At 42.7% G+C, this 26,886-nt stretch overlaps 1 protein-coding gene across 4 annotated transcripts in view; it reads right to left on the reverse strand.

Annotated features, from left to right (window-relative positions):
- The window catches only part of MTUS2 (microtubule associated scaffold protein 2), a 690,072-nt gene that overhangs the window by 440,687 nt on the left and 222,499 nt on the right, over positions 1-26,886 (reverse strand). For all 4 annotated transcript variants that reach the window (XM_030818580.1, XM_030818583.1, XM_030818581.1 and 1 more), the window contains one exon: positions 23,748-23,988. In XM_030818580.1, coding sequence (XP_030674440.1) covers positions 23,748-23,988 — 241 coding nt within the window. The remainder of the gene's footprint in view (positions 1-23,747; positions 23,989-26,886) is intronic.

Here is a 26,886-nt window from a genome sequence, read left to right on the forward strand (position 1 = left end):
GACACAGTTGATAGAATCACTAGACAGGGACAGTTAGACAGTTATTATAAGTATATTTCATATGTTTAAGAAGCTAGAGGAAAAACTTAACATGTCAAGTAAGACAAGGAAGATAAAAAAGATGTATATAAGAACTGTAGAGAAAAAAATGCCAATGTCTGACATGAAAAATACACTGAAAGGGATGAAGAGTAGATTAGATACTGCGAAAGAAAAGACTAGTGCCCCAAATTTTCGCAGCAGCATTAATGATAGTAGGCAAAAAGTGAAACAACCAAAACGTCCACCAACTAATGTATGAACAAATTGTTTTAAATCCATACAATAGAATATTATTCAGCCATCAAAAGAAATAAAATACTGCAACATTATACTAAGTGAAAGAAACAGACACAAAAAGGCTTAAAGCATATGATTCCATTTATATGAAACTTCCAGAGTTTAAATCCATAAAACCAAAAAAAAAGACTAGTGGTTGCCAGGGATCACTGAAATGTACACTTTGAAAGGGCAAATTTTGGCCAGTCACGGTGGCTCATGCCTGTAATCCCAGCACTTTGGGAGGCCGAGGTGGGCGGATCACGATGTCAGGAGATCGAGACCATCCAGGCTAACACAGTGAAACCCCGTCTCTACTAAAAATACAAAAAATTAGCTGGGCGAGGTTGTGGGTGCCTGTAGTTCCAGCTACTCGGGAGGTTGAGGCAGGAGAATGGCGTGAACCCGGGAGGCAGAGCTTGCAGTGAGCCGAGATTGCACCACTGCACTCCAGCCTGGGTGACACAGGAAGACTCTGTCTCAGAAAGAAAAAAAAAAAAAAAGGGTAAATTTTATGGTATGTGGATTATAGCTCAACTAATAAAAAACACTCAATAAGGATATTTTGATAGGCCAATTTAGACATGGGGATATTTGGCTGGCATTTTATCACAATGCCGGCGTCAAAACAGCTGCATCAGAATGTCCTATCTTTAAAATATGGTCTCTGCTATCAGGAAGGCTGGAGCTACGGAAGACTGAGAGCTCTGATGTGTTGGTGCTTTACATGCATCATCACTCACCTTCACCATAACCCTGCAGCATGGGGAAAACTTCCATTTCACAGAAGAAGAAACTGACAGAGAAGCTGTATAATTTCTGCAAGATTACACAACATTCACCAAATCAGGATTTAACTCAGTTCAGTCTGTTAGGAATAATGCTCAAAATCCTAAGGAAATTGAACACTCAAACAAAGGATTCTTAGCAAAGCAATTTTACTTCTGCGCAGAGGGGTGCGTCCTTGGCCAGTCGCCATGACAGCACACCTGAACAAAGGGGCACGAGATCCTTTATTCCTGATGCAAGTCCTGCCTCTGTACCCTTTCCCCATTGGCCGGGGTCAGGTCATACAATCTAAACTAATCCCAGTTGGCTAAACATTTGATTTTTTTAGATAAGGTGGGCATGTAAAGGAAAGTGGAGAGGAAAGGGGAAGGGGTGTCTGTAACGAGCTAGAAAGTTAGTCCTCTTTCCAAATAAGGAAAGGAATGTGAGCTGGTACTGATAACGTCTGGTACTGTGGCGTGCCTGGGCATCTAACAAAGGCAAAAAGGGAAAAAGGACAAAAGGAGGCGGGGGGGGGGGGGTACTATGAATTAAAGAATAAAAGATTGATCAGGTTATTTGAAGAGAAACCTCATCATATCCCACAAGTCTATTTTCTGCCAGTATCACCTGGCAAGATTTAGAAAATGCAGGGGAAGGGTTTCTAGTGAAGGCAACTAAGAACCAACACTTGCACATGCATGCAAAAAGAGAACAGGCAGATGGGGTTGTTCAAAGAAGCAAAGGAAGGAACAAGTTTCAGAAAGAAAGGAGTAATCAATAATGTCAAATGCCAGTGCTAAGATAAGGAACATATCTATTAAGACTAACTGAGGCCAGGCACAGCAGCTCATTCATGCCTGTAATCCCAGGCCAAGGCAGGACAACAGCTTGAGCTCAGGAGTTCGAGATCAGCCTGGGCAACATACAGAGACCTCATCTCTACAAAAAGATAAACAAAATTAGCCAGGTATGGTGGTGCATGCCTATAGTCCCAGCTGCTTGGAAGGCTGAGGTGGGAGGATTGCTTGAGCCTGGGAGGTCAAGGCTGAAGTGAGCTGACATCACGCACTGCATTCCAGCCTGGGTGACAGAGCAAGACTCTGGCTCAAAAAAAAAAAAAAAAAATACGAACGAAGAAATCAGTAGTGGCCTTTGTAGTAGAATAGTGGGGTGGGTGTCTAGATGGCAGCAGGTAGAGTCATTTGTAAGCACGGGGACCGGGATGAGGAACATAAACAATTCTTTCTCAAGCCTGGGTGTCCAGATGGGGAGAAAAATGTGTCAGAAATATAAAAAAAAGTGCCAGAAATATATAAAAAAACGTTTGCTGTTATGGCTTGTTTTGTTTTGGGGATGGGAGAGATGACAGAAAATATAGTTCCTGCCATGATTCAATTTACATCCCAGGAGGGGAGAGAAATCCTCATTAAATGTGCCACCCAGAAAGCTTCTCCTAGGCCAGATGTCATTTGAAGGCCCAAAGGCCTGATGGAGGCACTAACCATTTCAGTTGATTTTCTTTGATATTCAGTAATCTGAAAAACGAAGCATCATCATCAAAAAGAAATGAAGATCTTGGAAAAAGAAAAACTGTCCCTCCCAGATATCTCCACCATGGTTATGTAGCATTTCCAGGTTGCCATTCTTTAGGACTTGAAATCCACCTCCACCTGCAATGGCAAGACCCTACACTTGCCCTCAATGATTGCCCCTACATGTACATAGCCTGCTGCTAGGAACTGAATGTCTGTGTCCTCTAAAGATTTATATATGGAAGCCCTAATTCCCAATGTGATGACATCTGGAAGTGGGGCCTTTGGGAGGTGATTAGGTCCTGAGAGTGGGGCCCTCATGAATGGGATTGGTGCTCTTATAAGAAGAAATATGAGAGCAATAATCTATCTCTCCCCCATGTAAGGCTATGGCAAAAATGCATCCATCTGCAAACAAAGAAGAGGGCCCTCATCAGAAGCCAAATCAGCCAGCACCTTGATCTTGGATTTCTCAGCCTCCAGAATCATGAGAAAATAATTCTGTTAAATCACCCAATCTATGGTATTTGTTATAGCAGCCAAAGCAGACTAAAACAACTGCATAACAACCATGAACATCATCAGATACCACTCTCATGACTATCTTATATTACGTGTCTTGGGTGAGCCTGGCCTAATCAAGTAAGTTTATTAAAAGCAGAGTTTTCTCCAGCTGGTCATAGAGGAGCATGTCAGAGATTTGAAGTCTGAGAAGGATTCAACACACCATTACTGCTTTGAAGATAAAGGGGGGCACATAGCAAGGAATGTGGGTGGCCCTATGAGCTGAAGGTGGTCCCTGACTGATGGCCAGCAAGGAAACAAGGACTCTAGTACTACAAGCACATGAGATAGACTCTACCAACAACCTAAATGACTTTAAAAGCAAACATTTCTCCAGAGCCTCCAGTCAAGAACTCAGCCTAGCTGATTTCTTCATATCAGCCTTGTGATAATTTGAGCAGAGAATTCAAGTTAAGCCACATCCAGATGTCTAACATACAGAATTGTGAGTTAGTAAATAAATGTTATTTTAAGAAAAAGAAAGGGAAACGAAAAGTAGTGAAGAGACAGCAAGAGAAACTATTCACAATGAAAAACAGAAGAAATACTCAAAGAAATGAACAGAGTATCACTTTGAACAGGAGCTGTGGGGCAACTTCAAGAGACCTAATATATATGTAATTGGAGTCCCTGAAGAGGAAGAATTAGGACTGAAAATATTTGAAGAAACAATGGGCAAAACACCCTAAATTTGATGAAAACCATATAAAACAGATCCAAAAATCTCAACAAACTTCAAGCACAAAAACATGAAGAAAACAACATCAAGGCATATTGTAATCAAACTGTTCAAAACCCATGAAAAAGAGAACATCTTTAAAGCAGCCAGAGAAAAAAGACACATTACGTACAAAGACCCAAAGGTAAGAATAACAGCAGATTTTCCACTAGAAACCATTCAAGCTAGAAATCACTAAAACAGCATCTTTAAATATTTAAAGAAAAAAAATGCCAAGTTGGATTCTGAACAAAGCAAAAATATTTATCAAAACTATAGGTGAACAAAAACCAAAAGAATTCACCACCAGCAAACCTCCACTACAATAAATGTTAAAAGAAGTCCTTCAGGGAGAAGAAAAAGGATACCAGATTAAAATGAGGATCTACACAAAGAAATAAAGAATACTAAAAATGGCAATTAAATGAGTAACTCAAAGACTTTTCCTTATTTAAATTTATTTAAAAGAAAACTGAGTGTTGGCAATCAATAATAACAATGTAGCATAGGTTCATAATATCTCTAAAAGTAAAATATCTAATAACAATAGCACAAATGCCATGAGAGACATGGATATATGCTTTTGTAAGATTCTTACACCATGTACAAAGTGATATAATATCACTTGAAGCTAGAATGTTAAAAGCTAAATACATATATTAATATTATGAACTCTAAAACAACCACTGAGAACACAAAAATAAAGGACAGATATATTATACATGAACAAAGGAGATAAATGTAATTATAAAAAACTATCCAATGCCAAAAGAAGACAGTAAAAGAGGGAAAAGAAAAGAAAGAACATATGGGTTGAATAGAAAATATGGCAAGATGGTAGATTTAATCTCAATTAAATCAGTAATAACATCAAATGTATATGAAAGGCAGAGATTTCAGATTGGATAAAAAGGTAAGATCTAATTACATGTGGCCTATAAGAAGCCTACTTAAAAATAAATAGACAAATAGATGAAAAGGTTAGTATGGAAAAATTACACCATGCTGAAACTAAAAGAAAGCTGGAGTGGCTCTATTAACAATGAAAAATGTAGATTTCATGGAAAGGAATATTATCAGGAATAAAGAAGTTCATTTCATAATGATAAAGTGGCCAATTCATCAAAATGATAAACTAAAACTTTATATACCTTATAGAGCTGCAGAATGTATGGAGGAAAGGCTGATAAAACTGACAAAGGAAACAGACAAGTCTGCAATTATAGTCTGAGATTTCAAGCCCTCTCTCAGCTACTGGTAGGACATGTAGAGAGAAAATCAGTAAGGGTACAGAATACTTGACAATGCTATCAACCAACTTGGCCTATGACATTTGTAGAATACTCCACATAGAAACAGCAGAGTAGACACTGTTTTTAAATATGCATGAAATGTTTACCAACGTATATCTTGTTATGGGTCATAAAACAAGGCTCGATAAATTTAAAAGGATTCAAGTCATCTGCAACATAATAAGAAATACATATTTGGTCTCTATCCCCAGTTTCTGACACAGAGCTCCTAAAACCCTTGTAATTTCCTGAGTGATATGACTGCTAGAAGAATCCTCTGTTCTAACATTTGGTTTGATCCCAGTTCCTGACACAGATCTCCTAAATCCCTTGGAATTTCCTGGGTAACAGAAGCATCCTTTGCTCTAATGACAGACTCTCTTGGTGGCTCCTGGATAGTTTCAGGATAGGGGCTGGTCACCAGAAAGACCAAGCCATGATTAGAAGTTTGGAACTTTCAGCTCCCTCTCTCCCCTTCCTCTGGGGCTGGAGATTGAGTTAAGAATTAGTCATGCCTGGCCGGGTGTGGTGGCTCACGCCTGTAATCCCAGCACTTTGGGAGGCCGAAGCAGGCGGATCACGAGGTCAGGAGATCGAGACCATCCTGGCTAACACGGTGAAACCCCGTCTCTACTAAAAATACAAAAAATTAGCCGGGCGCGGTGGCGGGCGCCTGTAGTCCCAGCTACGTGGGAGGCTGAGGCAGGAGAATGGTGTGAACCCGGCAGGCGGAGCTTGCAGTGAGCCGAGATCGCGCCACTGCACTCCAGCCTGGGTGAAAGGGCAAGACTCCATCTCAAAAAAAAAAAAAAAAAAAAAAAAGAATCAGTCATGCCTATGTGATGAAGCCTTATAATAAAAATCCCTAAAGTATAGGATTCAGAGGGCTTCTGGGTTGGAGAATGCATCCAGGTATCAATAGAGTGGAGCACCCTCTCTCTGTGGAGACACAAGCTCTGTCACTCAGGACCCCCCTGGGCCTGACTATGTACTTCCTCATCTAACTTCTCATCTGTATCCTTTATCATATCATAATCCCCCTGGAATCATAACTCCATTGGCCTGAGAACCACACCCCCATCCTCCACAGCAGCTACAGCAAGCCCCACCCAATAAGAGTCTGATCTCAGACATGCCTAAGTGGGACCCTACCTGATTGTCTTTCTCTACCTGCCCTGGTAGCAGAAGACAAAGAACATGATCTCTTGGGAGCTCTATGGCCCTGCCCACCACCTAAGAAACCAAATACTTATCCAGGTGACATTAGGGAAAGCTTGTATCCTCTCTACACTACTGCAGCTGAGGCTCTCTTGAAAGCGCCACCTCCTGGCTGGAGGCCAACCAATACTAAACAAAACTACAATCAAGGACCCTCTCAGAGTCCATTTCACTCCTTTGCTACCTCCACTACAGCAGGTACTGGTACCCACTGTTAGGTAACATGGGCACAGTAAGATGGCACCGGTTCTGGGTTCTTCACCTCCGGTTCCCGGTTCTCCACCCTGCGAGCCCACCAAGAAAAGGTCAATCAGTGAAGAACACCTCCCACCTTTTACTCAAACCCCACCCCTAAGCCAATCACCGATGCCCATGTAGCCCCACTGAGTATAAAAACCCAGCACCTAAGCAGCTCGCCCCTTCTTCCTTCCTTCTCCTCCTCCATGTGGTGTGGCCTTGGTGCCTCCAATAAAACCTCTTGACTGTGACCAGCGTGTCTTTGGTTTGAGCCTGATCGGGTCCAACTCTTTCATTGGTGCCATGACTCGGATCGGGACTCCCCACTTCCTCTCAGTGGGACCCCGATCCTTTTCGGGCTCAGTCCAGACCCTGGCCGGTCCTCGCCCATTTTCCTGTTCGCCGAGCTCTTCGCCCACCACCGGCCTCATCTCAGTAAGTTTTCCCCTCCTGGGCCTACCTCTCAGGCAAATCGCCAGACCGTAGCCGCTCCCGTGACAAACACATTTCGCCCGACGCCCCTACGGCAGTGGTAGGCCCCTATCACTCGCTTCTGCCTCGGCCTGCAGGGAACAGAGTTTTCTCCCTCTCCTCCTTGCGTCTCCGGCCTGGGTCCCTTCCCCTTCTCGCTCCGAAAATCCTGGTACCAGGTGGCCCATGGCCCTCGGCCTTTACTGGCCTCTCAGTCCTTTCGTTTTGGTGACAACCAACCCGAAAGTTCTGACTCAGACATGGTAATCGGCTACTAGGGGACGCCCTACCTAGCCCTTTGCCATACACTTCCTCAAACCTTTCCTCTCATAATGGGAGGCTCTGCGTCCCTGCCGGCTGACTCTCCTTCACAATGTCTGACTGCCGATCTCAAACCAAAACGCCTACATACCCCTTAGATAACCAAAATAAATGGCCCACTTATGGGTCTCTGGATATTGTGAGCGAACAGGAAAATGGGGAGAGATCCCCTATGTCCACGGCCTCCCATGTAAACCTCAACATCTTATCGCTGCCCTCAAACTGCCAACCTCTCCCTCTGATCCTGACTTTGACCCTGCTGATGAATCTCCGCCATATCACCACCCTCAACCCCACCCTCCGGCCGCTGCCCGGAGAGCGGCGGCCCCGCCCCTTACCACTTCCCCTGACCTCTCTCTTCCTTCCCCTTCTTCCGCAACCTCTCCAGCTCCCTCCCCTCCACTGCTCAGCCCTCCCACCACTCGTTCCAGATCACACCTTCCCATCCTCGCCCCTCTTAGAGAAGTTGCAGGGGCAGAAGGCATTATTCATGTCCATGTTCCCTTCTCTATAGCTAACTTATCCCAAATTAAGAAATGCTTAGGCTCTTACACTTCTAACTCCACCTCTTATATCAAAAAATTTCAATATCTCCTCCAAGCCTATAGCCTCACTTTCCGTAATATCTACATAATTCTCTCTAACACCCTCCTTCCCGAGGAGCGCAGGCGAGTCTGAGAGCAAGCCCGCACTTACGCAGATGAAGTCCACCAAATAACCCCAGCCTTACCCTTAGGCGCACAGGCAGTGCCAGAACAGGAGCCTCACTGGGATTATAATACAGACAATGGAATCGCCTCTCGAGACCATTTTGCCACCTGCCTTGTAGCCGGATTATGTAAGGTGGCCCAAAAGGCTGTTAATTTTAAAAAACTACAAAACAAACATGAAAACCCATCCACCTTTCTGGACCGCCTTACAAAGTCTCTCCAATAATACACCAACATAGACCCCGAGGGCCCCAACGGCAGACAACTTCTCATGTCCCACTTTTTGCACAAAGTTTTCCTGACATTAGAGCTAAACTAAAAAACTGGACAGGGGCCCTTTCACTCAACAGACCGAGATCCTGGCAACAGCATTCAAAGTTTACCACAATTGGGACGAGAAGGCCAGGAGACAAAAGTGCCAAATGCTGGCACAAGCGCTCCAAGCCTCTCCCCAGTCCACCCCAGGCCGCAAATCAACATCTGTCAATCCACAACAGCAGCCCCCTGGGCCCTGTTTTAAATGTGGTAAAGAAGGACATTGGGTTCGAGAATGTCCAAATCCCACGCCCCCAGTCGCCCTGCCCAAAGTGCCACCAGCCTGGTCACTGGGCTGTGGACTGTCCCGGTCCCCGAAGGGGGGCCGAGCCGGCCCTCAGCCCAACTCCAGACCTTCTAGGAATAGCCATTGAGGACTGACGGGGCCTTGGGACTCCTCCCCCGACACGTCATCACTTCACAGGAGCCCAGGGTCTCTCTAACAGTGGATGGGCGTCCCGTTACCTTTCTCCTTAATACCGGAGCCACATTCTCGGTTTTGCGGGAGTTTTGGGGTCCCACCTCCTTCTTTGGACCTCCTATAGTCGGGGTTGGAGGCCAAACCATACACCCCAAGGCCACTCCTCCTTTGTCCTGCTCCTTCTCAGGCCACATTTTTCCCACCGGTTTCATACCTCAATGTCCCCTTCCTCTACTGGGAAGAGACATTCTCTCTAAATTTAAAGCTTCTATCACTTTCCACCCAACTGCCATCCCTAACTCCACATCCCTCATGGCCCTATTAGCAAGCTCCACAGACCTCACCTCTGCTCCTACTCCACCTCCACTCCTACCACACGTCAATCCTTCCGTCTGGGATATCACTACCCCTTCTCTAGCACAGTGTACCCCCGTACAAATATTTCTCAAAAACCCACATCACTTTCACTTTCCCTGTCAGCCACAATACCCCCTTCCTGCCTCCAGCCTAAAAGGACTACAACCAATAATCTCAGACCTTTTGAGGAAGAAGTTCCTTAGGCTAACCCATTCCCCATTTAACACTCCCATTCTAGCCGTCAAAAAACCCAATGGCAAGTTTTGTCTCATCCAAGACCTTAGACTCATTAATGAGGCCGTCAGGCCCATCCATCCTCTAGTTGCCAACCCCTATACTCTTATCCTCCATCCCACCTAACGCCACCCATTTCTCTGTAGTAGGTCTCAAAGATGCCTTTTGTACCATTCCTCTCTCCCCTCAATCACAAAACCTCTTTGCTTTCACTTGGACTGACCCAGATACTCAACAATCCCGTCAGTTAACATGGACAGTACTCCCTCAAGGCTTTGGCCAAACCCTCACCTCCGACCTAAAACTACTCCGTCTTCCTCAGTCCACCCTTTGACAGTATGTAGATGATCGTCTCCTGTGCAGCCTGTCCTTAGCCATCTCCCAAACGGACACTGTTTCCCTCCTCAACTTCCTCGCAGACAAAGGGTACCGGGTGTCTCCTCTTAAAGTTCAACTCTCATCTACACAGGTCACCTACCTAGGAGTCAAAGACGATCACTTTGGCTTTATCCGGAGCCTCCCCACCTCCAAAACCAAACAAGAAGTTCTTTCATTCCTAGGACTAGCGGGTTCCCCAACTACTCTTTATTAGCCAAACCACTCTATGATCCATCCCGAGGAGCCCCGTCTGAACCCCTGGACGCCACCATCCGACAACCATTCCGAGCACTCCAACAAGCCTTACTAAAGGCCCCAGCCCTACACTTGCCCAATCTCCAAAGGCCTTTCATTACGTATAAAAGCCGTATACTTTCCCTTCTAGTCTCATTCCTACACGACCCCACACTTTCCTTTCAACCATGTGCTCCCCTCCTGCCACCCTCCTCCCAATCAATCCTCACCCGCCCCCCTCAACACAATTGTATTGAAATCCTGGAATCCCTTCTACCTTGTCCAATACAGAAGGGCCCTTAGACAACCCTGACCATACGTGGTTCTCAGATGGGAGCTCTTTTTCCTTACAAGGACAGTGCCTTGCAGGATACGCCATAGTCTCCCTCACTCAAATCATACAAGCAAAACCTCTGCCGCCCAATACTACTAATCAACAAGCAGAACTCATTGCAGCCACCCAAGCTTTCGAGTTGGCAGCGGACACCTCACTCACACTTTCCAAATATGTTTTCCATATCATCCTCTCTCATTCGGCCCCATTTGCTACAACACCAGCAGCTACCACGAGGCTTTTAACACCACCTTTTGCAAACTCCTCCTTACCCAGCCCCTGTATACCAACTACATTAGTCAACTCACCTTACTCTCCTTCGCCGAAAGCTTACAAGCCTACCAATTCAATCACCCAAGATCTAACTCTCTCCAAACTAGCCACAATCTTCCTTCCCATCATGCTCGGAATCTCCCTAACAACCTCCCTCCTAGGAACAGGACTCGGTGCCACCTCTCTAGGATATAGCGTTTCCCAACTCTCAGATCTCCAGACGCAAATGCAAGATGCCATCGAGGAAACAGCACAATCCTTAGCTGCCCTCCAACACCAAATCACATCTCTAGCTGGTGTAACCCTACAAAATCGGCGCGCTATTGACTTACTCACGGCTGAAAAAGGAGGTACCTGTATCTTCTTACAAGAAAATTGCTGTTACTACATTAATGAGTCTCAAGTAGTTAAAACCAACATAAAAAACCTCAACCAAATCAAATGAAAACTAATGGATGTAAGGTCCCAGGCCTCCTTATGGGAAGCCCTAAAGACCCCCCTCATAGCCTGGCTTCTCCCCTTTTAGGCCCAGTAATGGGCATCCTTGCCTTTTGTGCACTCCTGCCTTGCCTCATCAAATTCATGAAAAAACAAATTAATTCTATATCTAATCAAACATTTAACCAGCTTCTCCTCAGAAATTATCAACTCCTGGTGACCTGCGAAGACACAGCGGAATCCAGGGACAGTCTCACGCCCTGTTAACTGTCAGCGCACCAAACAACCGGTATCCGTCCTCCAGACGCTGTCCAGCCCGTGTTGTACACCCCATTGCTCACCGAAAGTAGGTCTACCAGGTGCTAAACATAGCTGTCTTTTTCTTAGACATAACTAATGTTTTCCCTCTTTATTTTCTTCTTAAAGCAGATTGCCCTACAAAACGATTACAACTCCACTACCTACAGCCTACCGCTTTTGCCAGTTCTTAAACTGCCTTCGCACAGATAGCTGGCTCATCACCAACCTCTCCTTACCTCTCAACTGGCTTACATCATTAGAAGACGTATACCTATAAGGAATATTCATGGACTTCACACCTCAAGAGACATTCATCTATAGCGCCTTATTACTTGGCCTTATACTCTTACTGTGCCCCGTATAAAACCTCAATGGCCCTCCTGTACCCCTTCCTCATGATGCCCCCACTCAGCAGGAAGCAGCCAGACAGATCATGGTGCCCCCTTCCCCGACATTTAGAAAAAAAAACAAAAAAGAGAGGAATGTCAGGTAACATGGGCACAGTAAGATGGTGCCGGTTCCGGGTTCTTCACCCCCAGTTCCTGGTTCTCCACCCTGCGAGCCCACCAAGAGAAGGTCAATCAGGGAAGAACACCTCCTGCCTTTTACTCAAACCCCACCCCTAAGCCAATCACCAATGCCCACGTAGCCCCACTGAGTATAAAAACCCAGCACCTAAGCAGCTCGCCCCTTCTTCCTTCCTTCTCCTCCTCCGTGTGGTGTGGCCTTGGTGCCTCCAATAAAATCTCTTGACTGCGACCAGCGTGTCTTTGGTTTGAGCCCGATCGGGTCCAACTCTTTGAGTCGGTCCGACTCTTTCAACCACAGCTTAGAGACCTGAAAACAGATCACATCATAGGACTCCTTGCAGACACTCTCCAGTATCAATCTGGAGCCTAATAGCTTAGCTGTGTGTCTAGACCCAGAAAAACTATAACAATCACTACAGTTCAGCTCTCAGGAAGCCCCAATCCCTAGGGGAAGGGAGGAGAACACCACATCAAGGGAACACCCCATGGGACAAAAGAATCTGAACAATAGCCCTTGAGCCCTAGATCTTCCCTCTGACATAAGCTACCCAAATGATAAGGAACCAGAAAAACAATTCTGGTAATATGACAAAGCAAGATTCTTTAACACCCCCGAAAGATCACACTACCTCACTAGAAATGGAGCCAAACCCAGAATCTCTAAATTGTCAGAAAAATAATTCATAAGTTTGAGTATTAAGCTACCCTCAGAGACACCAGAGAAATGTGAAAAACAACTTTAAAAAATTAAAAACAGGCTGGGCAGAGTGGCTCACATCTGTAATCCCAGCACTTTAGGAGGCTGAGACATGTGGAAAATCTGAGGTTAGGAATTCAAGACCACTCTGGCCAACCTGGTAAAACCCCATCTCTACTAAAAATTTAAACATTAGCCAGGCGAGATGGCAGGCACCTGTAGTCTCAGCTATTTCAAAGACCGAGGCAGGAGAATCACTTGGACCCGGGAGGCAGTGGTTGCAGTGAGCCGAGATGGCGCCACTGCACTCCAGCCTGGGCGACAGCACGAGACTCTGTCCAAAAAAACAGAGTTATAGGACATGGACAGAAAAATCTCCAGAGAAATAGATAGATAGCATAAATAAATAAAAAACAATCACACCTTCTAAAAACAAAGGACACACTTACAGAAATACAAAATACACTGGAAAGTGTCAACAACAGAATCGAACAAGCAGAAGAAAGAACTTCAGAGTTCCAAGACAAGGCTTTTGAATTAACCCAATCCATCAAAGACAAAAAAGAATTTTAAAAAATGAACAAAGCCTCCAAGAATTTGGGATTATGTCAAATGATCAAACCTAAGAATAATTGGTGTTCCTGAGAAAGAAAAGAAATCTGAGAGTTTGGGAAACATATTAGAGGGAAAAAGCAAGGAAAACTTCCCTGGCCTTGCTAGAGATCTAGATAGCCAAATACAAGAAGTACAAAGAACACTCGGGAAATTTATCACAAAAAGATCATTGTCTAAGCACCTAGTCCTCAGGTTATGTAAAGTGAAGACAAGGAAAGAATCTTAAAGCTGTGAGGAAAAAGTATCAAGTAACTTATAAAGGAATACCTATCAGATTAACAGCAGATTTCTCAGCAGAAACCCTACAAGCCAGAAGAGATTAGGGTCCTACCTTTAGTCTCCTTAAACAAAACAACTGTCATCCAAGAGTTTTGTATCCAATGAAACTAAGCTTCACAAATGAAAGAAAGATACAATCTTTTTCAGACAAACAAATGTTGATACAATTTGCCACTACCAAGCCAGTACTACAAGATCTGCAAAAAAGAGTTGTAAATATTGAAACAAATCCTCAAAATACAACAAAATAGAACCCACTTAAAAGTATAAATCTCACAGGACCTATAAAACAGTAACATAATGAAAAAAACAAACAAACAAGGTATTCAGGCAACAACCAGCATGATGAATAGAATAGTACCTCACATCTCAATATTGACATTGAATGTGAATGGCCTAAATGTTCCACTTAAAAGATACAGAATGGAAGAATGGATAAGAATTCACCAACCAAGTATCTGCTCTCTTCAAGAGACTCACCTAACAATACATAAGGACTCACATAAACTTAAGGTAGAGGGGTGGAAAAAGATATTCCATGCAAATGGACACCAAAAGTGAGCAGGAGTAGCTATTGTTATATCAGACAAAACAGACTTTAAAGCAAAAGCAGTTAAAAAAAGACAAAGAGGAAGACTATATAATGATAAAAGGACTAGTCCAACAGGAAAATATCACAATCCTAAATATATATATATATATACACCTAACACTGGAGCTCCCATATTTATAAAACAATTACTACTAAACCTAAAAAAATGACATAGACTTCAGTATCCCACTGACAACACTAGACAGGTCATCAAGACAGAAAGTCAACAAAGTAACAATGGACTTAAACTATACCCTAGAACAAATGGACTTAACAGATATTTACAGAACATTCTACCCAACAACTGCAGAATGTACATTCATCAGCACATGGAACATTCTTCAAGATAGAGCATATGACAGGCCACAAAAGAAATCTCAATAAATTTCAGATAACTGAAATTATATCAACTACTCTCTCAAACGACAGTGGAACAAAATCGGAAATCAATTCGAAAAGGAACCCTCAAAAGCATGCAAATACATGGAAATTAAATAACCTGCTCCTGAATGATTGTTGCATCAATAATGAAATCAATATGGAAATTTAAAAATTATTTGAACTGAATGATAATAGTGACACAACCTATGAAAAGCTTTGGGATACAGCAAAAGCAGTGCCTGCAACAAAAAGTTGGAAAGAGGACAAACAGACAATCTAAGGTCACACCTCAAGAAACTAGAGAAACAAGAACAAACCAAACCCAAACCCAGCAGAAGAAAAGAAATAACAAAGATCAGAGCTGAACTAAATACAACTGTAAGACAAAAATAATACAAAAGATAAATGAAACAAAAGCTAGGGATTTGAAAAGATAGACAAAATTGATAGACCATTAGCAAGATTAACAAAGAAAAGAAGAGGGAAGATCCAAATAAACTCGATTAGAAACAAACAGGGAATATTATAACTGCTACCACAGAAATACAAAAGATCATTCCAGGCTACTATGAATACCTTTACATGCACATAGTAGAAAACCTAGAGAAGATAAATAAATTCCGGGAAATATACAACATTCCTAGATTAAACCAGGAAGAAATTAAATTCCAAACAGACCAGTAATAAGCAGCAAGACTGAAATGGTAGTAAAAAACATGCCAACAAGAGAAAGTCCAGAATCAGACAAGTTCACAGCCGAATTCTATGAGAAATTCAAAGAATTGGTACCAATCCTATTGACAGTATATCAAAAAACAGAGAAAGAGGGAATTCTCTCTAAATCACTCTATGAAGCCAGTATCACCCTAATACTGAAACCAGGAAAGAACATCACAAAAAAGGAAGATTACAGACCAATCTCCCTGATGAACATAGATGCAAAAATCCTCAACAAAATACTAGCTAATGGAATCCAACAGCAAATAAAAAAGGTAATCCACTATGATCAAGTGGGTTTCATAGTAGGGATGCAGGGGTGGCTTCACATAAGCAAGTTAATAAATGTGATATACGACATAAACAGAATTAAAAACAAAAATAACATTATCATCTCAATAGAGACAGAAAAAGCATTTGACAAAATCTACCAACCCTTTATGATTAAAACCCTCAGCAAAATCAGCATAGAAAGGACATACTTTAAGGTAATAAAAGCCATCTATGACAACCCCACAGCCAACATTATACTGAATGGGGAAAAGCTGAAAGCATTCCCGCTGAGAACTGGAACAAGTCAAGGATGCCCAGTTTCACCACTTCTATTCAATATAGTACTGGAAGTCCAAACCAGAGCAATCAGACAAGTGAAAGAAATAAAAAGCATCCAAATCAGTAAAGAGGAAGTGAAACTGTCGCTGTTCACCAACGATATAATGGTGTACCTAGAAAACCCTAAACTTCATCCTAAAAGCTCCTAGAACTGATGAATGAATTCAGCAGTGTTTCAGGATACAAAATCAATGTACACAAATCAGTGGCACTGCTATACCCCAACAGCAACCAAGCTGAGAATCAAATCAAGAACTCAACTCCTTTCACAACAGCTGCGAAACAAACAAATAAATAAACACAAAAAAACACTTAGGAGTATATTACACCTAACCAAAGAGGTGAAAGACCTCTACCAGGAAAACCACAAAACACTGCCAAAAAAAATCACAGATGACACAAACAAATGGAAACACATGCCATGCTCATGGATGGGTAGAATCAATATTGTAAAAATGACCACACTGCCGAACGCAATCTACAAATTCAAGGCAATTTCCATCAAAATACCACCATCATTCTTCACAGAACTAGAACAATTCTAAAATTCATATAGAATCAATAAAGAATCCACATAGCCAAAGTAAGACTAAGCAAAAAGAACAAATCTGGAGGCATCATATTACCTGACTTCAAAAGATACTATAAGGCTAAAGTCACCAAAACAGCAGGGTGCTGGTGTGAAAATAGGCTCATAGACCAATGGAACAGAATACAGAACCCAGAAATAAAGCCAAATACCTACAATCAACTGATCTTCAATAACGCAAACAAAAACATAAACTGGAGAAAGCACACGCTATTCAACAAATGGTGCTCGGATCATTGGCAAGAAGAATGAAACTGGATCCTCATCTCTCACCTTATACAAAAATTAACTCAAGATGGATCAAGGACTTACATCTAAGACTTGAAACCACAAAAATTCTAGAAGATAACATTGGAAAAACCCTTCTAGGTATTATCTTAGGCAAGGATTTTATGACCATAAACCCAAAAGCAAATGCAATAAAAACAGAGATTAATAGCTGGGACTTAATTCAAGTAAAAAGCTTCTGCACAGTAAAAGCAATAATCAGCAGAGTAAACAGACAACCCACAGAGTGGGAGAAAATCTTCGCAAACTATGCATCTGACAAAGGAATAATATCCAGAATATATGAGGAACTCAAACAAATCAGCAAGAATAAAACAAATAATCCCATCAAAAAGTGGGCTAAAGACATGAATAAACAATTCTCAATTCTCAAATATATAAATAGCCAACAAACATATGAAAAAATGCTCATCATCACTAATTATCAGGAAGATGCAAATCAAAACCACAATGCCATACCACCTTACTCCTGCAAGAATGACCATAATCAAAAAATCAAAAAATAATAGATGTTGGTGTGGATGTGGTGAAAAGGGAATATTTGTATACTGCTGGTGGGAATGTAAACTAGTACAAATCACTATGGAAAACAGTGTGGAGACTCCTTAAAGAACTAAAAGCAGAACTACCATTTGATCCAGCAATCCTAATACTGGATATCTACCCAGAGGAAAAGAAGTCATTATATGAAAACGATACTTGCACATACATGTTCATAACAGCAGAATTCGCAATTGCAGAAATCTGGAATCAGCCCAAATGCCCATCAATTAACAAGTGAAGAAAGAAAATGTGATACAAATGTACTATGGAATACTAATGAGCCTTAAAAAGGAATGAAATAATGGCATTCTCAGCAACCTGGATGAATTTGGAGACCATTATTCTAAGTGATGTAACTCAGGAATGGAAAAGTAAACATCGTATGTTCTCACTCATAAGTGGGAGCTAAGCTATGAGGATGCAAAGGCATAAGAATGATACAATGGACTTTGGGGACTTTGGGGAATGGGTGGGAGGTGAGTGAGGGATGAAAGACTACACACTGGGTGCAGTGTACACTGCTTGGGTAAAGGGTGCACCAAAACCTCAGAAATCACCACTAAAGAACTTATACATATAACCAAACATCACCTTTCCCAGAAAAACTACTGAAATAATATTTTAAAAATAAATAAAAGTTAAATGAGAGAAATGACATTAGTGTTCAGTGACAGACAATCTATTCATGGATGTAGGAAGGCTGGAAATAATGGGAAATCCACATAAAATCAACATTGCCTATGCTAAAACAAAACCTGATGACTCCATTTTCTTAAGAGCAAAATTGCAAAAAGTGACATTAACATCCATCCTAGAAGAATGAAACACATATCACCTTTACTGATATGAGTAAATGATTTGTTTTTCCTTGAAAGAGTATCCACGTATATCGTGTTCATTTTCACACTGATCAAAGAGAGCACCCTTTTGTCAACAGGCATCTGCAGTTTTCAGGACCTGGCAGAAATTCTATCTTCCACCTTTAAAGGTCAGGCACAAAATTAGAGGCAGCTGGTAGGCCCCTCTGCCCAGAGCCAAGTGACTGGGACCATTAGTGGGAAGGACAGAAGCTTGAGCTTCCCTGGTCCCCCAGATGGTCTGGGTGCTGCCCTCCCCTGCTGCAGCTGCGCCCTGTGAGGTCGCTGATTCCATGAGGCACCGGCCCCACCCTCGCGGGACCCTATGGCCAGAGGGTGCCCGGGGCACGATGCTTTGCGCACTTTCTGGTGTCCTGATTCCAATGGTCACCAAGCTCTGCACACTTGGCCCCAGCCGCAGACTTTGGAAACTTCTGGCAGCTGAATTTCTAAGGGAAAGTCCCAACCACTGCACTGTTGTCATGGGCAGCTACCTGAGCTGGCTCCTGGGCTGGCCCCAGGCCAGGGTGCTACCCCGAGCCCAGAAGCACCAGCTTATGTGGTCCAGGCCCATCCTCTGCTCCAAGGTCGAGGACTGCTACAAAGTCCTCTATGTCAATGGGAAGCGCTGAGTCCACACCCGGCCCCTCCCCAAGGCTCCTCCTAGCTGGGACTACGCCGCGGGCATCCAGAGAGAGATGGTCTCCGAGGCCTGGAGGCGCTTTCCCAACAGCCCACCACTCCTGAGCATCACCCAGCCGGGCTTTTCCGAGGCTCACCTGGCCTACATGAAGCGGTGGCTTTGGAAGGCCCGGCACCCCTGGCCCGACCGCAGCCTGGTGGTTGAGCTTGGTGAGGGAGGGGCAATTCCTGAGGCTTGAGTAGGTGGTTTTCCCCTCACAGTGTAAACAAAGCCACTGGAAAGTTCAAGCTGGGTGGAGCCCACCGCAGCACCCCAAAGTGGCTGTAACCAGACTGCCTCTCTAGATTCCTCCTCTTTGGGCAGGGCATCTCTGAAAGAAAGGCAGCAGCCCCAGTAAGGGGCTTATAGATAAAACTCCCATCTCCCTGGGATAGAGCACCTGGGGGAAGGGGCGGCTGTGGGCGCAGCTTCAGCAGACTTAAATGTTCCTGCCTGTCGGCTCTAAAGAGAGCAGTAGATCTCCCAGCACAGCACTGGAACTCTGCTAAGGGTCAGACTGCCTCCTGAAGCGCGTCCCTGAACTCCATGCCTCCTGACTGGGAGACACCTCCCAGCAGGGGCAGACAGACACCTCATACAGGAGAGCTCTGGCTGGCATCTGGAGGGTGACCCTCTGGGACGAAGCTTCCAGAAGAAGGAGCAAGCAGCAATCTTTGCTGTTCTGCAGCCTCCACTGGTGATGCCCAGGCAAACAGGGTCTGGAGTGGACCTCCAGCAAACTCCAGGAGACCTGCAGAGAGGGAGCCTGACTGATAAAAGGAAAACTAACAAACAGAATGCAATAATATCAACATCAACAAAAAGGATGCCCATGCAAAAGCAGTAACATCAACATCAACAAAAAAGATGCCCCATCTGAAGATCACCAACATCAAATAACAAAGGTAGATAAATCCATGAAGATGAGGGAAAACCGGCACAAAAAGGCTGAAAATTCCAAACACCAGAATGCCTCTTGTCCTCCAAAGGATCATAACTCCTTGCCAGCAAGGGAGCAAAACTGGATGGAGAATGAATTTGACGAATTGACAGAAGTAGGCTTCAAAACGTGGGTAACAACAAACTCTTCTGAGCTAAAGGAGCACGTTCTAACTCAATGCAAGGAAGCTAAGAACCTTGAAAAATGGTTAGATGAATTGCTAACTAGAATAATCAGTTTAGAGAAGAACATAAATGAACTGATGGAGCTGAAAACACAGCATGAAAACTTCGTGAAGCATACACAAGTATCAATAGCTGAATCGATCAAGTAGAAGAAAGGATATAAGGGACTGAAGATCAACTCAATGAAATAAAGCATGAAGACAAGGTTAGAGAAAAAAGAATGAAAAGGAATGAACAAAGCCTCCAAGAAATATGGGACCATGTGAAAAGACCAAACCTACATTTGATTGGTGTACCTGAAAGTGACAGGGAGAATGGAACCAAGTTGGAAAACACACTTCAGGATATTATCCAGGAGAACTTCCTCAACCTAGCAAGATAGGCCAATATTCAATTTCAGGAAATACAGAGAACATCACAAAGATACTCCTCAAGAAGAGCAACCTCAAGACATAATCATCTGATTCACCAAGGTTGAAATGAAGGAAAAAATGTTAAGGGCAGCCAGAGAGAAAGGTCGGGTTACCCATAAAGGGAAGTCTATCAGCCTAACAGTGGATCTCTCTGCAGAAACCCTACAAGCCACAAGAGAGTGGGGGACAATATTCAAGATTCTTAAAGAAAAGAATTTTCAACCCAGAATTTCATATCTAGCCAAACTAAACTTCATAAGCAAAGGAGAAATAAAATCCTTGACAGACAAGCAAATGCTGAGAGATTGTGTCACCACCAGGCCTGCCTTACAAGAGCTCCTGAAGGAAGCACTAAATATGGAAAGGAAAAATTGGTACCAGTCACTTCAAAAACATACCAAATTGTAATTACCATCAACACCATGAAGAAACTGCATCAACTAAGAGGCAAAATAACCAGCCAGCATCATAATTACAGGATCAAATTCACACATAACAATATTAACCTTAAATGTAAATGGGGTAAACGCCCCACTTAAAAGACACAGACTGGCAAATTGGATAAAGAATCAAGACCCATCAGTGTGCTGTATTCAGGAGACCCATCTCACATGTAAAGACACACATAGGCTCAAAATAAAGGGGTGGAGGAATATTTACTAAGCAAATGGAAAGCAAAAAAAAAAACAAAGGTTGCAATCCTAGTGTCTAATAAAACAGACTTTAAACCAACAAAGATCAAAAAAGATAAAAATGGGCATTACATAATGGTAAAGGGATCAATGCAACAAGAAGAGCTAACTATCCTAAATATATATGCACCCAATACAGGAGCACCGAGATTCATAAAGCAAGTTCTTGGAGACCTACAGAGAGACTTAGACTCCCACACAATAATAGTGGGACACTTTAACACCCGACTGTCAATATTAGACAGATCAACGAGACAAAATTAACAGGGATATTCAGGACTTGAACTCAGCTCTGGACCAAGCCGACTTAATAAACATCTACAGAACTCTCCACCCCAATCTGACAGAATATACATTCTTCTCAGCACCACATCACACTTACTCTAAAATTGACTGCATAATTTTAAGGAGGTTAGTTTTAATGTAAACAAATCTGTCCTTGTTTACCTTTGAGATTTGGGCTAAAACGTGGTAAATGTACAATACATAATTATCAAAAAGTGCAAGTGTTTCTTCTTCACCACAGCTTTCTGAATTTGAGTCTTAGGTGAACCTCACTCCCTTCCGTCAGAGGACTTTTTGTAATGGAGGAACAAACTGAGAGTGGCCTTGGGAAGGTACTCACAGTGCCTCCATGTGGAATCTTAGCTGTTGGGTTTTTCTTTTCTTTTCTTTTTTTTGTTTTTTTGAGACAGTCTCACTCTGTGGCCCAGGCTGGAGTGCAGTGGTGTGATCTTGGCTCACTGTAGCCTCTGCCTCTTGGGTTCAAGCGATTCTCGTGCCTCAGCCTCCAGAGTAGCTGGGATTACAGGCACACACCACGAAGTCCAGCTAATTTTTGTATTTTTAGTAGAGATGGGGTTTCCCCATGTTGCCAGGCTGGTCTCAAACTCCTGGCCTCCAGCGATCCATCCACCTCAGCCTCCCAAAGTGCTGAGATTACAGTCGTGAGCCAACACGCCAAGACTGGTTTTTCTTTTTCTTTGTTATTCCAGAAGTTATTTTTTATTCCAGGTATTTCTCTTCATTTCCTGGGACAGTCTGAAAGTTAAGCCTCCTAGATCTCAAGTTAAAGGAAACCATCAATAGTGTTTGGTGGATAATGGCTTTGACTCTGTGTTCAGTGAACCATCTAAGTCTCTTGTGAAATAAAAAGAAAACAGGGATTGAGGAGCAAGGGAATATCTCTGAGGACAACACGAAGAAAAATGGAAAGGTTTCAGCAGAAAGAAAAGAAGAGAATTAGTGAGGCATATTGCCAAAGTTGAAGATGGAGGCACCAGGGATTCTCGCAAAGCTGTCTGACAAGGGAAAGGGCCTGCTGCCTGCAATCAGCCAAGTGACCAGGCCAAGCCAAGAGCTACTGGCCTGGCTCAAGAGCTCAGGGGCCAAAGGAGCTGAGTCCTTGCCCTCTAAAGCTCCCCAGTCTCCAAATTAAGAACCTCTCATTCTCCCAGAGCCTCTGGCAGGTGATCCCCCCAACAGCGCTAAGGCGGCATGTGACATCTTCCATGCCCTGTACGAGTGATACCCATCAGTGTTACTAGTTTTGCTGGGTGTCCAATGATCAACCATGGGAACATACATTGTTCTCTAAATTAAGACACCCACAAACACAAGGAAAAGCGTTTGAGTCCTGAAGGAGTAGGATGGAGGCAGCCCCTCATATGTGTACTTCCAGGACCGAACTGAGCTTTGAAGAAGTGACACCCTTATTACAAAAATGTGTAAATATGAATGAGCCAGCCTCAGAAGAATTTGATCTGCCTGTCTCTATCATAGTGGTATTTTTATGCAGTAGTATAGTCTTAAAACCTTGACTGTTGGAAAACAAACTCAACTAAGATTATTTTTATAACTTTGAAGTTTTTCCACATTTTGTGCATAAAGTAAAACTGTGAACATTTGTCACATCATACTATTTCAAAGGTGCATAATTCAAGTTCACATCAAATTTATAACATCCTGATGAAGGTGCAGTGGTGGGGGACAGCAATGGCAGCTTGGTGAAGGACAGCATCACAGCTTTGAATATCATCTCTCTGCCTACAGATAACGCTTTTATATCTCTAGCCAGGTCCTGTCCTCTAAACTCCAGTCCCATAAATCCCACGCTGTATCCTGCCGGATGACCAAAGACATTTCAACCTTCTCATGTCCTTGCTTGACTCTTATCTGCCTTTCTAAACGCACTTCTCTATGTGGCAACTCCATTCTTCCAGTTGCTCAGGCCAGAAACCCGGAGTTCTTCTCCATGGCTTTCTCTTTTGCAGCCCATGCCTAGTGAGTCAGGAACTTCTTTGGCTCTACCTTCTCTCTGTCTCATCACCAAATGGACCAAGGCCCTAAACAGTTATGACATTAACCCCTTAGGACCTATATACTCCAAAATATTTGCTCTTTGGCCCTTGACAGAAAACAACTTCTGAGCCTTGTTTTATAGGGCGTATTAGAGAAGGAAGAAACTATGAAAAGCTGGATGGCAGTAACAAGGGCCATCAGTTTAAAGGTGACATGAAGAATGACAGTTGCACACAGATGAGTTTCACAAATGTCTGCACCTACAGACAGATGGAAGAATAGAAAAAGGCTCTCCTTAAAGGATGAAAGGCATTCATATTTTAGACAATTATCACCATCTTACATGATGACTATCTAAACGTACAGCAGGAAAAGGCAGAAACTGTTGGATCGGTTACCTGAAGGATCGGAAGTGTAGAGACTGGTGGCTGTTGTTATGGGTCCTGGTGGGTGGATGGCGCTCGCTGAAGACCTCTGACTTGCAATCAGAATCCTGCTCTTTGCAGATGGTAAACGGGACATTGCACCCAATCCTAGCTGGGGCTTAAGGAGCATGGCTGACCGATAGAAAGTTGGAGGGACTTCATAATGAGCATAGGGAGGAGAACAAAACTCTTCTTTTCCAGGGTGGTCTGTCACCTATGATAAATGAACAAAAACTCAATCAGAGACCTTCACATCATAGTGTGAGTTCTATACAGGACCACGAGACCGAGGCTGAACCAATGACCACTCTGGTACCACTCAGCTGCTTGATCACAAGTCCCCTACCTTCCCTGGGCCACAGTGTCTTCGTCTCCTGATTGACAACACACTGGATGATCTCTCAGGTCTCTCCCAGTTCTACTACTCTACGAAGCTATAGTTCACTGGGGTTAAAAAGAACTCACTGGATAAGATTTTTTTAATTCCATTGTTACCTAAATCACTGGAATCTGAGTGAGTAGCCAAACTATAAATGTCAATAAAGCAAAGAAAGCATTTAGCAAATGTTCATAAAATTATGAAAGTTTTATTATATACCTGTGGGAAAAAAGCTGTAATTTGTACGATAACCTAGTCTTAGACTGACTAGATAAACTGTGTCCATTTATATTAGATCTTTACAGGGCTACTTAGGAAGCAAACATTGCATTGTTAATAAAGAAGGAAACATTTTCCAGAAAAACAGGGAAGTTAATGGAAAATGTATTTTCAGACCTGTACTGTGTTTACCTAGTTAAAAACCTGAGCCTGAGTTACCTCCTCTGGTGGTCTGCCCTAGTGAGGCGATGCTCCCAGGAAGGTTTGAGCAAGTTTCACCAGCATAGAAGTTCTAGGGCACAATCTCATCAACCACTGACTTCACAGCACCAAAATCAATGTCTGGCACATAGGTAAAGTCAATAAATATTTATTGAAGAATCATGTTTCCATTTTTTCCTAAGTTTAATAATAACATAACGTTACTGTCACTTTCTCCTGTAGCTAGCAGTTTGGCCTAGAATACAACCTGTGGGCAGTACCTTTTATATATGCAATTCTGTACTCACTAAGTCTGTTCATATTATCAGTGTTTTATTAATATTTAACAGGAAAAAAAGAGAGAGAACTAAATAATCTATTCCTTCAAGTCACAATAAAAAATAGTGCTGAAGGCTATGCATGAAAAGATACATCTGTTAATTAACTCTGTTCTAAATCACAGCACATTTTATGTGTCAAACTTATATTTCAGGAATCACAAGCATTTAACAGTATTCTTTAATAGGGGCTATAAAAGCTTTGATCCAAGCTGTTGAAGAGATAAACCCTTAAATTGATACTCATTTAATGTTGAAATAGATACAAAGTCCTCCTTCAAATTGACATTGTAGAAACAAAAGACTAGGCCTTTAAAGTTTTATCATAATCACACTGTAAAATATGCATGATTGTTATAGTAGATAGATTGTCCTTGGCTACAGCAAATTATATTCCTATGAAAGAACATTCTACATCTGCACTCTGATAAATTTTTTACCATTCTCTACTTATTCTCACTATCAATCTCTGGTTTTTCTCATATATATACTTTTTTAATTTTAGTTTCTAAATTTTGGGTCCCATTGCACATTGCTTTGAGCAGGTGCTCTTATGAAGAAATTAATATCATTTCCAAACTACATCTGTCAGGTTTTAGGATTGCAATATGCTGATCTTAGTAGTTACTCAGTGCCTTGAAACTGAGTTGTTTTTAGGGATTAAAATTCACCACACTCTCACTCAACAATGATCTTAAGGATTTCAGTAACTTCAATGCCTAACATTTTGTTGGGTAATTTGTTTCTGGTAAGATCGCAAATTCTTTAAAAGTGGGAAAACTGCGCCTTTGATGTCTAGTCTGTGCATTTTTAATTAAACAAGGGAATCTACAAAAAGCTTCATACTCTTTTCCTTCATCTTTACTGACAGAATACAGCAGGTGATGCTGCACAGTCATAAACACATAGAGAACAAGCCCAAATGTTGCTGTTTCCCTCCCTCCATCCCAATGGAGAGTTTTTAGAGAACTCACTTTGAAAGCAAACAAAAGAACCCTCTGATTTCAAACAAACTCGTTAAGTCAAGGCATACCAACAAATACATTCTTACCAGGCTGTCCCTCTTCCTATTTGCCCTGCACTGTTCTCAATGGGATAGTGTGCCCTGGAGACAGAGGGTACAGGTGAAGGCCTTGTTAACAAGCCACTGGGATAGTGGTGGGAACGGTGTCTGGGATGGTTAATTTTATGTGTCAACTTGGCTGGGTCGCAATACCCAGATATTTGGTCAAGCATTCTAGATGCTGCCATGAAAGTATTTCTTGTATTAGATTAACATTTAAATCAGTAGACCTTGAATAAAGCAGCAGACCCTTCAGCATGTAGGTGAGTCTCATCTAATCAGTTGCAGGCTTTAATAGAAACAGACTGACTCCTCCTAAAGAAAAGGGGATTCTGCCAGTAGATCACCTTCAGACCCAAGCTGCAGCACCAACTCTACCCTACTTCTCCAGGCTGCTGTCCTGCCTTGCAGATTTTTGACTTGCCATCCTCTACAATCATGAGCCAATTTCTTAAAATCGATCAATCAATCAATCTCTATATATAGATTATGTGATGTAACCTCTCTCTATATACATCTATATCCATGTCTCTCTCTATATATATATTAAAATATACACATAATATATATTGAAAGAGAGAGACATAAGTATAGATGTATATAGACCCATGAACACACACACCACACACCACACCCACACACACACACACCTATTAGTTCTATTTGTCTGGGGAACCCCAGTCGATGCAGTACCCCTCAGAGATGAGTGGCAGCAGACAGTGAGGAAGGAGAGCAGCCCTGGATCATACTTCTGTACACTGCACGCACATCGCCTCACTCCATCCTCTCAGCTCTGCCCCTTTCTTCCCACCTCCCTTTACCAAAAATAAAAACGGCTCCCAAGTTGTTGGAGGGAGGGAGTGTCCCTGAGACCTCAGGAGAGCCAGTGGCAGAGGGCACCTGTTTAGGTAA

Source organism: Nomascus leucogenys, chromosome 9, assembly GCF_006542625.1.
Source record: "Nomascus leucogenys isolate Asia chromosome 9, Asia_NLE_v1, whole genome shotgun sequence".
In the NCBI taxonomy this organism is placed as follows: Eukaryota; Metazoa; Chordata; class Mammalia; order Primates; family Hylobatidae; genus Nomascus; species Nomascus leucogenys.